Raw genomic sequence first — 16,852 nt, 5'->3', positions numbered from 1 at the left:
ACATGACAAAACGCTTCAGACAAGCCTCCGGTGATGCATCAAAAAGCATTGCACTCTGGGATAAATGCGGGTGAAGTACATCTATGGTGCAGCTGGGTCATCCCATCGTGATTTTTATCTGTTATTGTGCACAAATACCATTGAGACTTATGACAGAACTTCTTAGCTTTCTTGTGTCTAGTAGATCTTTTGGTGCTGTGGGAGTAGATGCCAGAACATTACACAATGGTTCAATCATAAAACACCTGGGCATGACCAAACCCAGGCTTAGGCCTCATGCAGATAGCCAGCTGACAGCCACCATTGACTTAAGTTATATGTTGTGCAGTGAGCGCACTGTGTCTCATTGCACCGTGACATAGCCGCACCACACCACATAGATGGGGCAGGTCCTATTTCACAGCATCCTGGTTCAGTGTGGAGGTGAGGGGGGCGCATTTACCAATCTTCTCTCCATAGGGCTGCGATGACGCTGCATGAAGCATTTGTGCATTTATCCTAACAATGATCACTAAGCATAGTTTACAGCTTAACTAACAATATCATAGGAATTCCTCCATAATCAACATTAGATGGAAAGTATCAGATTGCTTATCACAACAAGTGTATTGGACACTTCTGAATGAAGACACACTTATGCTGGTGCACTGGAGAAGGCAACCAACGTCAATGCTGACAATTTGTATATGTTTTATGTCTTCATACAGAGCAAGATTGTAAGAGTTCTGAACCTGTGGCAGAAGAATAATGTGTTTAAGAGTGAAATTATCCAGCCGCTCCTCGATATGGCAGCTGGCATTCTTCCCCCTGTTGTCACTCCCGTCTTTCCTAGTACTGCAGCAGCTGTTAGCAACACCCCAGGTGAGGGCTTCAATTTGTGAGTGACAGTGTTGTGAAATAGTGGACCGTCATCAAGACAAGTTCTTGTTTCTTGACATTTGTGGAATCCCTGTTGGCCAATGAGCAGAATTTTCCTCTGTCATATAAGACATTGAACATTGATATACATGTTATACTTTCCAGTTCATATACAATTTATGTTTTTACTAGAAAAGAGTGAAAAAGAGTGTTGAGAAATATATGAATGTATATTATTGTGATCCGGTATAAAATATTTACCTGCCCTTTATCTGTTACACTTATGTTTCATCTGTCACAATCTAATGTAAGATTGATCTTGTTACCAGGCACTCCCGCAACCCCTGTTACTCCAGCAAATGTAGTACAAGGCATACCCGATCCATGGATTGCTCAGATAACGAATACAGATACCCTTGCAGCAGTGGCACAGATTTTACAAAGCCCTCAGGGACAACAGGTAACAGTGTGCACATGACCATATCACTATGTTACTACATTATTATCTAGGGCATACAGTGCTTTTGGAAAGTCATAAGAAAATAAAATATTTTTCAATTTCCCTTTTAGGGCACATTCACATGGCCGTCTGCGGGGGCGTACATGCAGCCGTAAATTTCCGGCCGCATGTACGTCCCCATAGACGACAATAGCGGCGCAGATGCGGTGCCACACATGTGTGGCACCGATCCGGCCCACACACAGCAAAAAGATAGAGCATGCTCTATCTTTTGGCGTGTGTGTGGCCGTGCGCCACTATTCTCTATGGAGGGAGGAGGGGCCGCCGCCTCCTCCTCTCCAGCACACGGCGGTATGCCCGCACGGTGGGCATACTGCTGTGTGAATGTACCCTTAATCTGCACTTAATACCTAATAATGAGAATGTTAACCCCTTAAAGCTGAAGCTACTTTTCACCTTCCTGACACGGCCCATTTTTTAAAATCTGACGCGTCTATTTAAGTGGTTATAACTTTGGAACGCTTTAACATATCCAGTTGATTTTGAGATTGTTTTTTCGTGACACATTGTACTTCCTGTTGGTTGAGAAATGTAATCAATATATTTAGTATTTATTTATTAAATAAATGGAAATTTGGCAAAATTTTTGAAAAAAACTGTTTTCCAAATTCAAAATTTTCTACTTTTTGGAAAGTTGGTCATATCACTAAAATAACTTGATAACTAACATTTTCCATATGTCTGCTTTAACTTGGCATCATTTTTCAAACATCTTTTCCTTTTTTTAGGATGTTAGGAGGCTTATAACTTTAGGTGCAATTTTTCAGATTTTCACGAAAATCATCAAAACCTACTTTTGGAGGGTCAATTTAGTTAGAAGTGACTTTATAAGGCCTACATGACAGAAAACCCCCACAAATGACACCATTTCAGAAACTACACCCCTCAAAATATTCAAAACAACCTTTGGGAAGTTTGTTAACCCTTTGAGCGTTTCATGAGGGTGAAATATAAATGAAAGTGAAATTACAGAAATGTTATTTTATCTTACTATAGATTCATTGAACACTAAAATTTGCACCTTCACAATGGGTTAAAAAGGAAAATGCATTTTACAATGTTGAGGGCAATTCCTCTTGAGTATGCCAATACCCATTTTGTCACTGTACCCCGCTGTACGGACACAGGGGGGTACCTGGAAGGGAAAGAGCGTTGTTTCGTTTTTGCAGGGCAAATATGGCTAAAAAAGTTTTCATGTGTCAGGATGCATTTGGAAAGCCATAGTGGTACCAAAACAGAGGAAAGCCCCAACATGAGACACCATTTTTTTTTACCCCTAATTTTTGTAAGCCACAAGGGATAATATATTAAATAACCCCGAAAAAGGTGTAAAACTATTTCTCCCGAGTGTAGAAGTACCCCACATGTGCATATAAAATGCTTTATGGGCACACAGTAGAGGAAAAGAGGGATGTTTGTCTTTTAGTGGCCAAATTTGACAGAAATCCTTCACATGTGTCAGGATACATTTGGAGAGCTGTAGTGGTACCAAAACAGAGGAAAACCCGAAAAGTGACCCTAATTGTTGAATGTACACCCCTTGGGGAATTTAGCAAGGTGTAATATGTGGTGTAGGGTGATACACGTGGTGAAATGAGCATTTTGAACATATAGGTATATGAGTCCAAGATGGAAATTGCAATTATTTCTGGAAAGTTCAGTGCCCGTTATGTGGCGCCCCTTATGAAATAATGGAGGGGTATAGGGAGCAACGTAACCTAACAGTTGTTACAATTATTCATTTTACCTAAATGAATTCACAACAGGTTGGGCGTGAATTGTGAATGTGTTGCGTATAAGGAGGTAGAATATACCAGGGGACCAACTAAACTTTTGTCACTCTGGAGGTGTCGCAGGTCTCTTAGTAGTATGTAGTGTCCATCCTAACTCCTCTTTTGGAACAGACTCTTTATTGAGTCCTACCTTTAGAAGCAGCAGAATTCACCGGGAAAATGCTGTCCTGGAACATCTAAACCAGAGGTACTGGGGCCCCGTCCTTCTTGTCCCAATATTAGTTTCCTAATACCTTCCTCTTGAAAACGGAGAAATGATACGGCAGGACCTGCACATTGGAACAGCTCGTAAGAGTTGTACAGCATCATCTGTACAATGTGCACGGAAGGCGCTTTTGTACCATATCTTAGTTTTCCGTAGGGAAATTATCGCCAAGTGTTGCTCTTATTCACCCTAGCGATGCCCATTGTGACAAATATTGTTGCTTTTGGCTGGACCAAATCGACCAGCCAATAGCGGCAAACATGGACAGAGGGGGGCAGCAAAACCCTTCTGGACCGCAAGGCAAACTTGGTGGCAGTCAGGAACAGCCGCCACCCAGCCCCGATCACCGTGTCTACAGACATGGTGATCGGTATTACTGACATCATAAGTAAATTCGCTTCTATTGGCTGGTCTGAATTGATGAGCCAATAGCAGCGATCATGAACTTGGGGGTGTGGGGGGGACCATTCTGGTCCATGGGGCAGGATGGATGGCTGTCAGGAACAGCCGCCATCTTGCCCCGATCACTGTGTCTGAACAGTGTTGGCAAGTCACTACCCGCCGCACCGTTCTATAACAACGCGTGTTGGGAATGGCCTATACAATCTTTATTTATTTTTTAAGCAATTTAGACAAATAAGGGCTTATTTTTTGCAGGACGAGATGCACTGTAAAAAAAAAAAAACCTTCATTTTAGTGGGTTTTTAGCTTATTGAAGCAATTTTATTAACTTTTTACGTGTGGAGGAAAATGAAATCATCAATTCTTGTTTTGGATTTTAAGCATTTTTTTGGGGGGGTAATAATATATAATATAATAATAATATATTATCTTTATTCTACGGATCACTACGATTACGGTGATACCTCATTTATATAGTTTTGTTTGTCCAATTTTATTGAAGGAAAACTAGAATAGAAAAAATTGCATTTGTTTTAGTATTGCCATTTTTATATCAGCATAACTATAGTATTTTTTGATTGACGGAGCTGGTTGTGAGCTTATTTATTTATTTGCGTGAAAAGTTGTTCTTTTCAGTGGTATCATTTTGGTGCTTATAACTTTTTCGGATCACTTTTTAGAACATTTTTTGTAAAGCAATTTGATAAAAAGTTTTAATTTTTGGCAAGTTTTTTGGGGTTTTTTTCTACCACGTTCACCGAGCGGGTTCAATTATGATTAGGATTTATTGTACAGATTGTTACGGACGCAGCAATACCAAATAAGTGTTTTTTTTTTGTGATTTAGTGTTTTTTTTATACTTTATTACTTGTGTACAGGGAAATGTGGTGTTTGTGGGGACTTTCACTTTCTTTTATTATTTATTTTTATTTAAAAAAAACTATTTATTGTTTTAACTTTTTTTTACAGTAACTGACATTGTAGCTTGAACAAGTGATCTTCTGATCACTTGTTCAAGCTCTTTTACAGGTTACACAGTGCAATACAGAAGTATTGCACTGTGTAATGTAAGACACTGAGCATGCTGCGCATGCCCAGTGTCTTACAGCCAGGTACAGAGTACAAACAACCATATGAAATAATAGGAAGGGGAGCCCTCATTATCTTACAGTTTAAGGGAATGGAATAAAAAATAATTTATTAAATAAAAATGCGTCTGCTTGAACCAGTCATCGGCCGCCATCTTATATACAGAGCTCAAGGTCAATGGGACCGCAGAGAAGCCTGGTATTGTTTGGTATCTGAAGTTTACTAACCCATCATGTGTCCTACCGTCTGACGAAAATAGAGCTAAAGTTTCATGCAGAACAGGAATGTGATAGGCCTGCCTAAAGATAGAGGTTATGAGAGCATGTTTGAAGCTTTGGAGGTTGGGTATTAGTCTGATAGACCGGGGATAGTAATAATTCCTTTATTTATACAGCATGATCAAATTACACAGAGCTTGCCAAATCGGTACCTGTCCCCAATTGGGTCCACAATCTAATCGACCTACCAGTATGTTTTGAATCCAGGGGAGAACACGGAGAGAACATAAAACTCTTTGCAGATGTTGACCCTGGGACTTGAACCCAGGACCCCAGCTCTGCAATCCTGTAATGCTAACCAGTGAGCCACCATGCTGCCCATAAGGTCATTCCAGAGTATATTTGATATGCATTTAGAAATGGGAGGAGTTTTTCCCTATCAGAGATGCGTTTAGACCTAAACGGTCGTGATCTGGAACAACCATCTGTTTTGCATTGTTTACTGGCAAAACACTTCCCATCTGTGGTAAATTCACATTTCAGTTGATTTGGAAAGACACACCCCTTAGAAAAAATGAAAAGCTAAACCACTAGCAGGAATGAAGAATAGTTAGAGCTCAATGGAGGAACAGATTTAAAGATGGGTACATCAAAAACCCTGCTGCACTAAAAGTTCATTAATTCAAGATTGAGCAGGAATATTTAAGTTTCTCCTTAGAAATAACTAAGCAATGCTAATATTTGTTATTATTGATAGTGAGTGCAGATTGACCGGGAACATTTTTTATTTTTCCATAACATAACAACATTTTAGAAAAGTGAAATGGTCTAAAGATTTTCCAAATGCGCTATATTTGGGCTTATAATTATATATCAGTTGAACATTGAGACAACCGTGGCGGCTCAGTGAATCGTAGACCGGGTGGTAGCTGGATTTCATGGGGGTAAGATGAGCCAAATAACAGGAGGTTTAAAGTATGACTTGGCAGACTTTAGCTACTGTATATACTCGTGTATTAACCGAGTTTTTCAGCACAAAAAATGTGCTGAAAAACCTCGCCTCGGCTTATACACGAGTCAATGATAAAAAACGAATACTCACCCTCCGGTGTCCGCGATGTTCATCGCGGCTCCCGATCCCTGTCGCAGCCCCCGGCGGCTCCCCGTTTCTCCTCTTCTGCTTTCTATCTTCTCTAGCCGGCAGAGTCGCGTCCTCGCGACGGGTGGCGCGATCTCCCGGCCAGAGAAGATAGAAGAGTGAAGAAGCCGTCGGGAGCCGCAATGGGGATCGGAAGCCATCGGGAGGAACATCGGGGACACCGGAGGGTGAGTATTAAGTTTATTTTTTTATCTGTATGCTACACGGGGGCAGGCTGTATACTGCAAGGGGGCAGGCTGTATGCTACATGGGGGCAGGCTGTATGCTACATGGGGGCAGGCTGTATGCTACGTGGGGGCAGGCTGTATGCTACGTGGGGGCAGGCTGTATGCTACGTGGGGGCAGGCTGTATGCTACGTGGGGGCAGGCTGTATGCTACGTGGGGGCAGGCTGTATGCTACGTGGGGGCAGGCTGTATGCTACGTGGGGGCAGGCTGTATGCTACGTGGGGGCAGGCTGTATGCTACGTGGGGGCAGGCTGTATGCTACGTGGGGGCAGGCTGTATGCTACGTGGGGGCAGGCTGTATGCTACGTGGGGGCAGGCTGTATGCTACGTGGGGGCAGGCTGTATGCTACGTGGGGGCAGGCTGTATGCTACGTGGGGGCAGGCTGTATGCTACGTGGGGGCAGGCTGTATGCTACGTGGGGGCAGGCTGTATGCTACGTGGGGGCAGGCTGGCTGTATGCTACGTGGGGGCAGGCTGGCTGTATGCTACGTGGGGGCAGGCTGGCTGTATGCTACGTGGGGGCAGGCTGGCTGTATGCTACGTGGGGGCTGGTTGGCTGTATGCTACGTGGGGGCTGGTTGGCTGTATGCTACGTGGGGGCTGGTTGGCTGTATGCTACGTGGGGGCTGGTTGGCTGTATGCTACGTGGGGGCTGGTTGGCTGTATGCTACGTGGGGGCTGGTTGGCTGTATGCTACGTGGGGGCTGGTTGGCTGTATGCTACGTGGGGGCTGGTTGGCTGTATGCTACGTGGGGGCTGGTTGGCTGTATACTACATGGGGGCTGGTTGGCTGTATACTACATGGGGGCTGGTTGGCTGTATACTACACCCTCGGCTTATACTCGAGTCAATATGTTTTCCCAGTTTTCTGTGGTAAAATTAGGGGACTCGGCTTATACTCGGGTCGGTTTATACTCGAGTATATACGGTACTCCAGATTTATCAGTAAACATCAGACTCAGTGGTAAATATGGCACACCATGCCACTGTCTTGCCCGCATCCATGAGTGTTCGCTGAACACTGCAAGAAATTATCTTTATTTTATAAACTGTTGTGTTTAAATAAAAATATATCTTCAAAGTGTTTTATGATTGAAAGTTATATGAGGAGGAGTGCCAGCATTGCAATGTGAAGCTTTGTAATGTTAAGATTTAGTTTTTTTCATTATAACTTGCTGTTTATTATTTTTCAGCTTCAGCAGTTGGTTCAGTCTTTGCATGTCCAACAACAGAAACCACAACCCTCCCTTCTGCAGGCTTTAGATGCTGGCCTAGTTGTTCAACTTCAAGCACTGACAGCACAGCTTACAGCTGCAGCTGCTGCCTCCAACTCTCTCAATCCATTGGAGCAAAGTGTATCCCTTAGTAAGGTATGATCTATATAAACTGTTTCTTCTCCATGTACAACTCAAAGCAAGCTGGTCACTATGTGCTGTGTATCTGTCTTGTTTAAAATTATAATTTTACTTCCTCTGCAGTACTTTTTGCTGAATTATTTGCTGTTTCTCGTAATTGAACTTTTTTTTTTCAACATTCTCAGAAATTCATGGACCGCTTTGATTTTGGGGAGGAGAATTTACAGAATGAAGACTCTAAAAAGGATGCTCCACAAATGTAAAGATTCTTTAATTTGAAACATTTAACATATGCTATTTAAAAAAAAAAATCAACATTTGATAAAATAAGCTAAGATTTTGGAATTTATGTGTTATTTAATATTGAATTCATGGCAAATATTTAAACCCAAACCATCTTTTGCTAGTTAAAACCTGTCACCATGGACCACATTTTCACTAAAGACAGGTTGCAGAAGCCCATCACATCTACCGTGCAAAAATGCCTCTCTGCCTTTTCTAAGCATTTGCATTACAATATAATTGTGTGTTATAACTTACCTTGCATTCTGACAAAATCCTCTGTGTAGTCACAGGGGTTGGGCTTTGGTTGGGATACATTTAAAACAAAAAACAGGGCCTTCTCTGTTTTACTCAATCCTCAGATCATGGCCCCACCTTTGTCCTCCTGTACAGCTCCTCCCTCCTGCTCCTTCACAGAGCTCACAGCCTGGTGAGCTGATATCCGTGTGAGGAGGGTGAAGCTGTATAGGAGCACATAGATAGATGAAGCCTGTAGTACAGACAAGTCACATGTTGTTTTTTGAAATGCATCCAAACCGCAGCCCAACCCCTGTGACTACAAAGAGGATTCTGTCAGGGTGCAAGGTAAGTTATAACACACAATTACACTCACCGGCCACTTTATTAGGTACACTGGCACTTGGCAAAATCCTGAATTCATACTCTGCTATTATTAAACTGTGTTAAAATAACACACTTCAGGGGCAGAATGTACTTGTGTGTACCCTTAAGTACCCAACATGTGACATTTGAACATATTTTAAAAATAAAGGAACCTGGATTCAGAACACAGAATATGAAGTTTAGCATTTCACTAGAATTAGTGGAGCAGCACCTATTCAAGGAAATGAAGAGTTTGAATTGGTGCCAGTAATGAAAGGCCATTCAAGGTCGTAAATAATCCAAATATCTGTTCTTAGATGAGATAATAAGTTTAAATAAACATATTTATTCTCCCAAATATTTTGTGATTTACAATTTGCCTTTACTGGTTATAGAATTGCATTTACAGACATTTCCATTTATAGAACTTAATATTATTTATACATATAATATATATCAGAAAAAGGCAGCACTCCAGAGTTGTGGAATAAAGTGGTTTTTACTCCCATCCGAAGCCTTTCTCAAGCAGCTTGGGAATAAAAACCACTGGGTTTTCTTCCACAACTCTGGAGTGCTGCCTTTTTCTGCTTTTTATTTACTGCAGGATCTGACCCGGTCCTGTAGCTGTTTTACCCTGTTCTGCTCACGTGAATGCTACTTTTGATACTAAAATCACTTCCAATTATATTTTGCCTTTTCAGCCCTCTTGTTCCAGATTCTATGAACAACTCACTTTTCCAACAGCTAGCTGAACATTTACAGCAACAAAATCTAGAACATCTACGCCACCAATTCTTGGAGCAACAACATACTCCAAAGGTACTTTGTCTATAAAGTAATAATGAACTTTTGATTCGATCTTCTTTGATTTTTTTCTATTTCTTCTCCAAAGTTTTAGAATACAAAAACGATTTACATGCTTTGTCTGTTGATAGAGGACCGTGTGCTGTACCGAGGAGGCTGCAATTTTCTGCAATTCTTTGCATTCTTTTTGTGAACAAACTCATACAAATCAGTGTGTTCGTATGCTATCCCCAAAAAAGAATGGAAAGCATTTTGATGTCAAAAACGCTCATCTGAATGAGCCTTTAGTAATAGATTTGGTTTCCTTAGGATTTGAATGAAGTCACAGGATCAGAATTCTTTTCAGAAGTCAAGACATAGTAAAAAGGGTCTAGCTCCATTTGCTAGACTCAAGTTAATAATATTGAGGCCCAGTTCACATCTCTGTTAGGACTTTGGTTGTTTGCATCAAGTGTGGTTGAACAAACCGGTGCAAATTTTCCCAATATTAGTGTTCGACCAGAATCCCTGTTCTCTGGCCAATGGTAGCCCACTGAACTTAAGAACTGCGGTTCCCTGTCTTCCTGTTTGGATGCAGCAGCTTGAACACTGATGCTTCCACTAAAGTCTATGACGAAATTCTTAGCAGTTCATTAAAGTTTGGACATGAGAATTGGGATGGATCCCTGTTCATATGACTAGTGGCAGAGTTAGTGGTCTGACTCTTACTATTTATTTATTACCTTTCTTGTAGTTTTCATTTTTTTTTTACAAAAAAATTTCTGATTTGTTTTGTAAAAATTAAGGAACTTTTTAAACCCTGTATTATTAGCTTGTGTTGAAAGACTGAACTCTTATTATATCACATAAGGTAGTTTCCCTACTACTAAAATGCAATTCATGCACTTCTCATGCACACCTAGATGACGGCTCAGGTAAACCAGGATATAATGTCTGAATCTGAAAATTCGGCTACACCATCACAGGATGACAGCCAGCAAGCTTTCATGGAAAAAGAGGCTCAGCTCCATACTTCCCTATCCTTACAACCAGAGGTAAGGGCAAAAAGAAAGGTTCTGCTGACACTAGTAATAAAAGGACAAAGGGATATATATCTACATGAGGGGGGGGGGGGGGGTTGTGTTATTTTTTTTTTATGTCACTATTTTGTGGTAAATATTTTTTAAGCTTATTCTCACTGGAGCTAAACGGCAATGACAGTTTTGTCCATAAACAGGAGGATGGGGGCTTGTGTTTTGCTTCAAGAGTTAACATTTTTATTGATAAAATATTATGGAAGATGTGGGACTCTATATTGACATTTTACTTCACTTTCTACCTCTCCCCTTAACTGCAGTGAGATTGAGACAAATATTAAGAAAGTTCTGCTGTAAGGGAGTGATTTCTGCAACAAACATTGTTTTCCTCTTGTGTTGTAAGGATATGGACATTGATGACATGCAGGATGTAACAGAAGAGATATTTGAAAAAGAAGAGAAGAAAATGATAAAAGATGAAAGACCAAGGGCCCGTTCCAGATCACGATCTAGGTAAAATATGATTATATTACTTTTAAAGGAAACTTAACACTTCGGATAGGGCTTATAAGCAGGACATGTTTTGCACCAGCTCAGGGTGAGCTGGTGCCGGCGCTTATCTTTTTTTACAGTTTTAAAGCATTAAATCACTTTATTAATGTTTATATCGGAAGTAGCTTCCCCGCACCGTGGTGCGCGCTCCGCGCACCATGCGCGCTACCACTTCCTAATCAGGTGCACGCACGGTCGCGCGCATGATGCGTCGAGCTCGGACCTTGGTGCGGGGAAGCTACTTCTGATATAAACATTAATAAAGTGATTAAATGCTTTAAAACAGTTTAAAATCATAACGAAGATAAGCGCCGGAACCAGCTCACCCTGAGCCGGTGCACGGCATGTGCTGCTAATAAGCCCTATCCGAAGGTAGGTAGGTTTCCTTTAAAGAAAAAGTTCAAGTAAATGATAAGTTCTACTGAATCTTTTTCCACAAAACTATATATCATTGTAACAGTAGGAGCAGGTACAGATTCCTGTTAAAGGAAATCTACCATTTACTTTTATGCGTTATGACCCATACATACCTTGATAATGCTGTAGCTACACTGATGTAGAAACATATCTTAAATCTCTGAACTGAGTGGTTTTGCTCAAAAAACAATTATAAAATTATGATAATGAGACTCTAGCGCTCCTGTGGTTGCCCTGGAGCTCTCCTAACCCTAATTATGCACTGCTTCAGAGAAGCCATATTCACTTTGTTGTCCCTGAAAGGCAGAAGTGATCAATCCCCCAGCTGCTGTGTTAGAGTCATCCAGCTCAGGTTGATTAGTCCTGTTTGGACAGTTCAGGAAGCTCTGTGTAATGTGTTTATGTTCTGCAGCCAGTCTGCACCCAGCTTTCACAAGGTCCTGAATTTTATAATTGTTTTTTGAGCAAAACAACTCGTATCAGGAATTAAACAAGGTATGTTCTACATCAGTGTAGCTACAGAATTCTCAAGGTATGTTTCTACATCAGTGTAGCTACAGAATTCTCAAGGTTCACAATGCATGAATGCACTTTGCATGTTGAAGGTCAGACAAAGGGATCACAGCTTCTTATTAAAATTCTAAGTCACAAAACATTTAACAGTGCAGTTTGATGCATATGCATATATTTCCTCGTGTGTCTCCCATTCAGACTCCCATATACATATTGATTCAACATCAGCATAAAAATAAAGCTTCAGCAAATTATTTATGTTTATATTTGCAAAGGTCACCTAGGAAAAGGCGTTCAAGGTCCCGTTCTGGATCCAGGAAACGCAAGCATAGAAAGCGTTCTCGTTCAAGGTCAAGGGAAAGAAAACGTAAGACTTCAAGGTCGTACTCAAGTGAGAGAAGAGCTAGAGAACGAGAGAAAGAACGCGAAAAAGAACGCCAGAAAAAAGGCCTGCCTCCTATTCGATCCAAAACTCTAAGTGGTATGAAATGAACTTTTTTCTTTTTTATAGAAGTGGGACTGGATGCTTAATTGAATAATTCTGACTTCTTTTCCTGTCTTGTGTGCTTATATTTTGGTTTTTATTAGTAGGGGAGCATCTCTACTGCTGAAACCACATTGGGGACTGTTGACTCACATTACAGAACTTTGTTAAATCATAGACTGCTCACATTTTATGTGTATGAAGAGGGACAGGGTATGTGTGGGTCTGCTTAAACCCCTAGTAGTGGGTCATTGAGATAAAGTACTGGTATTGATGAAGCCTGTCCTACATATCTGTACTATACTCTGCACCTATGCTGATATCTTATCCTTTGTGCTTTTCACCTGCCCTATACAACCACACACCCATCCATATCCAATTCACTATTCCCACTGCATACTACTACTCACCTAAACCTGCCCCTGACATCTTTTCTGATGGCTAATAGTTCTTCTACAGTTTCTGATATGACTCTGCTCCAGTACAGTGTCTGACCGGACTCTGCTCCAGTACAGTGTCTGACCGGACTCTGCTCCAGTACAGTGTCTGACCGGACTCTGCTCCAGTACAGTGTCTGACCGGACTCTGCTCCAGTACAGCGTCTGACCGGACTCTGCTCCAGTACAGTGTCTGACCGGACTCTGCTCCAGTACAGCGTCTGACCGGACTCTGCTCCTGTACAGCGTCTGACCGGGCTCTGCTCCTGACCAGCGTCTGACCAGCGTCTGACCGGGCTCTGCTCCTGACCAGCGTCTGACCGGGCTCTGCTCCTGACCAGCGTCTGACCGGGCTCTGCTCCTGACCAGCGTCTGACCGGGCTCTGCTCCTGACCAGCGTCTGACCGGGCTCTGCTCCTGACCAGCGTCTGACCGGGCTCTGCTCCTGACCAGCGTCTGACCGGGCTCTGCTCCTGACCAGCGTCTGACCGGGCTCTGCTCCTGACCAGCGTCTGACCGGGCTCTGCTCCTGACCAGCGTCTGACCGGGCTCTGCTCCTGACCAGCGTCTGACCGGGCTCTGCTCCTGACCAGCGTCTGACCGGGCTCTGCTCCTGACCAGCGTCTGACCGGGCTCTGCTCCTGACCAGCGTCTGACCGGGCTCTGCTCCTGACCAGCGTCTGACCGGGCTCTGCTCCTGACCAGCGTCTGACCGGGCTCTGCTCCTGACCAGCGTCTGACCGGGCTCTGCTCCTGACCAGCGTCTGACCGGGCTCTGCTCCTGACCAGCGTGTGACCGGGCTCTGCTCCTGACCAGCGTCTGACCGGGCTCTGCTCCTGACCAGCGTCTGACCGGGCTCTGCTCCTGACCAGCGTCTGACCGGGCTCTGCTCCTGACCAGCGTCTGACCGGGCTCTGCTCCTGACCAGCGTCTGACCGGGCTCTGCTCCTGACCAGCGTCTGACCGGGCTCTGCTCCTGACCAGCGTCTGACCGGGCTCTGCTCCTGACCAGCGTCTGACCGGGCTCTGCTCCTGACCAGCGTCTGACCGGGCTCTGCTCCTGACCAGCGTCTGACCGGGCTCTGCTCCTGACCAGCGTCTGACCGGGCTCTGCTCCTGACCAGCGTCTGACCGGGCTCTGCTCCTGACCAGCGTCTGACCGGGCTCTGCTCCTGACCAGCGTCTGACCGGGCTCTGCTCCTGACCAGCGTCTGACCGGGCTCTGCTCCTGACCAGCGTCTGACCGGGCTCTGCTCCTGACCAGCGTCTGACCGGGCTCTGCTCCTGACCAGCGTCTGACCGGGCTCTGCTCCTGACCAGCGTCTGACCGGGCTCTGCTCCTGACCAGCGTCTGACCGGGCTCTGCTCCTGACCAGCGTCTGACCGGGCTCTGCTCCTGACCAGCGTCTGACCGGGCTCTGCTCCTGACCAGCGTCTGACCGGGCTCTGCTCCTGACCAGCGTCTGACCGGGCTCTGCTCCTGACCAGCGTCTGACCGGGCTCTGCTCCTGACCAGCGTCTGACCGGGCTCTGCTCCTGACCAGCGTCTGACCGGGCTCTGCTCCTGACCAGCGTCTGACCGGGCTCTGCTCCTGACCAGCGTCTGACCGGGCTCTGCTCCTGACCAGCGTCTGACCGGGCTCTGCTCCTGACCAGCGTCTGACCGGGCTCTGCTCCTGACCAGCGTCTGACCGGGCTCTGCTCCTGACCAGCGTCTGACCGGGCTCTGCTCCTGACCAGCGTCTGACCGGGCTCTGCTCCTGACCAGCGTCTGACCGGGCTCTGCTCCTGACCAGCGTCTGACCGGGCTCTGCTCCTGACCAGCGTCTGACCGGGCTCTGCTCCTGACCAGCGTCTGACCGGGCTCTGCTCCTGACCAGCGTCTGACCGGGCTCTGCTCCTGACCAGCGTCTGACCGGGCTCTGCTCCTGACCAGCGTCTGACCGGGCTCTGCTCCTGACCAGCGTCAGACCGGGCTCTGCTCCTGACCAGCGTCAGACCGGGCTCTGCTCCTGACCAGCGTCAGACCGGGCTCTGCTCCTGACCAGCGTCTGACCGGGCTCTGCTCCTGACCAGCGTCTGACCGGGCTCTGCTCCTGACCAGCGTCTGACCGGGCTCTGCTCCTGACCAGCGTCTGACCGGGCTCTGCTCCTGACCAGCGTCTGACCGGGCTCTGCTCCTGACCAGCGTCTGACCGGGCTCTGCTCCTGACCAGCGTCTGACCGGGCTCTGCTCCTGACCAGCGTCTGACCGGGCTCTGCTCCTGACCAGCGTCTGACCGGGCTCTGCTCCTGACCAGCGTCTGACCGGGCTCTGCTCCTGACCAGCGTCTGACCGGGCTCTGCTCCTGACCAGCGTCTGACCGGGCTCTGCTCCTGACCAGCGTCTGACCGGGCTCTGCTCCTGACCAGCGTCTGACCGGGCTCTGCTCCTGACCAGCGTCTGACCGGGCTCTGCTCCTGACCAGCGTCTGACCGGGCTCTGCTCCTGACCAGCGTCAGACCGGGCTCTGCTCCTGACCAGCGTCTGACCGGGCTCTGCTCCTGACCAGCGTCTGACCGGGCTCTGCTCCTGACCAGCGTCTGACCGGGCTCTGCTCCTGACCAGCGTCTGACCGGGCTCTGCTCCTGACCAGCGTCTGACCGGGCTCTGCTCCTGACCAGCGTCTGACCGGGCTCTGCTCCTGACCAGCGTCTGACCGGGCTCTGCTCCTGACCAGCGTCTGACCGGGCTCTGCTCCTGACCAGCGTCTGACCGGGCTCTGCTCCTGACCAGCGTCTGACCGGGCTCTGCTCCTGACCAGCGTCTGACCGGGCTCTGCTCCTGACCAGCGTCTGACCGGGCTCTGCTCCTGACCAGCGTCTGACCGGGCTCTGCTCCTGACCAGCGTCTGACCGGGCTCTGCTCCTGACCAGCGTCTGACCGGGCTCTGCTCCTGACCAGCGTCTGACCGGGCTCTGCTCCTGACCAGCGTCTGACCGGGCTCTGCTCCTGACCAGCGTCTGACCGGGCTCTGCTCCTGACCAGCGTCTGACCGGGCTCTGCTCCTGACCAGCGTCTGACCGGGCTCTGCTCCTGACCAGCGTCTGACCGGGCTCTGCTCCTGACCAGCGTCTGACCGGGCTCTGCTCCTATACAGAGTTCGACCGGGTGCTGCAGTGCTGCTGTTCTATTAGTATAGAGTAGTTTATGGGTTTGTATACAAAAGTTTTGTAAGCTTATATTTTACCTTAGAGCCTCTTCAGTTGTTGGTCAAAATTGTGTGTTTTTAATTTTTAGTGTGCAGCACGACTTTATGGGTGGGACAGGTTGACAAAAAGGCAACTCAGCAAGATCTCACCAATGTGTTCGAAGAGTTTGGACAAATTGAATCTATAAATGTAAGTTTGCAGTTATTATTTATTTATTTATTTTATTTTTTTTTCCAAATACTTTTTATTAAGTTTTATTACATAACATCATACAGTACTTCCCGTTGCATATTAAGTACAATTACATTGTCATTATTAACCTATTTCTATTCTTTTCCTGGGTGGTAGATGCATCATTATATCTCTAATAAAGCACGAAAACACAAAAGAAATATGTATAAAAGCAGTTATTATTTTTGAGCAATTGTATATGGTATTATATGTCTAAACAAATAGTCTATTACCTTAAACCATTTATTTGCCTCACAACAGATGATTCCACCTCGCGGTTGTGCATATGTTTGCATGGTTCACAGACAAGATGCTTTCCGGGCTCTTCAGAAGCTAAGTTCAGGCTCTTGTAAGATTGGATCTAAAATTATCAAGGTATGCTTTGTGATGGTTTTTACATTATTTCATTTCGGTGTTTCCACTAGTATATAGCAGATCATTAGATTTCATCATCATTCACTCCATTACTCCTGCTTTAAGGATTTTATAGTTT

General features: G+C 45.5%; 1 protein-coding gene across 3 annotated transcripts in view; it reads left to right on the top strand.

The window, feature by feature from the left end:
- Nucleotides 1–16,852, top strand: part of SCAF8 (SR-related CTD associated factor 8) — a 142,339-nt gene that overhangs the window by 36,762 nt on the left and 88,725 nt on the right. For all 3 annotated transcript variants that reach the window (XR_011854101.1, XR_011854102.1, XM_072141085.1), the window contains 10 exons: nt 708–861; nt 1,188–1,318; nt 7,666–7,842; nt 8,013–8,086; nt 9,414–9,531; nt 10,419–10,550; nt 10,936–11,045; nt 12,290–12,495; nt 16,217–16,317; nt 16,621–16,734. Coding sequence is in view for 1 of the 3 variants with exons in the window: in XM_072141085.1 (XP_071997186.1) it covers nt 708–861; nt 1,188–1,318; nt 7,666–7,842; nt 8,013–8,086; nt 9,414–9,531; nt 10,419–10,550; nt 10,936–11,045; nt 12,290–12,495; nt 16,217–16,317; nt 16,621–16,734 (1,317 nt within the window). In the remaining 2 variants the exon portion in view is untranslated. The remainder of the gene's footprint in view (nt 1–707; nt 862–1,187; nt 1,319–7,665; nt 7,843–8,012; nt 8,087–9,413; nt 9,532–10,418; nt 10,551–10,935; nt 11,046–12,289; nt 12,496–16,216; nt 16,318–16,620; nt 16,735–16,852) is intronic.

This window comes from Engystomops pustulosus, chromosome 3 (genome assembly GCF_040894005.1).
Source record: "Engystomops pustulosus chromosome 3, aEngPut4.maternal, whole genome shotgun sequence".
In the NCBI taxonomy this organism is placed as follows: Eukaryota; Metazoa; Chordata; class Amphibia; order Anura; family Leptodactylidae; genus Engystomops; species Engystomops pustulosus.
Note: the sequence above shows the minus strand (reverse complement) of the source record. Positions and strands in the feature narration are given on the sequence as shown.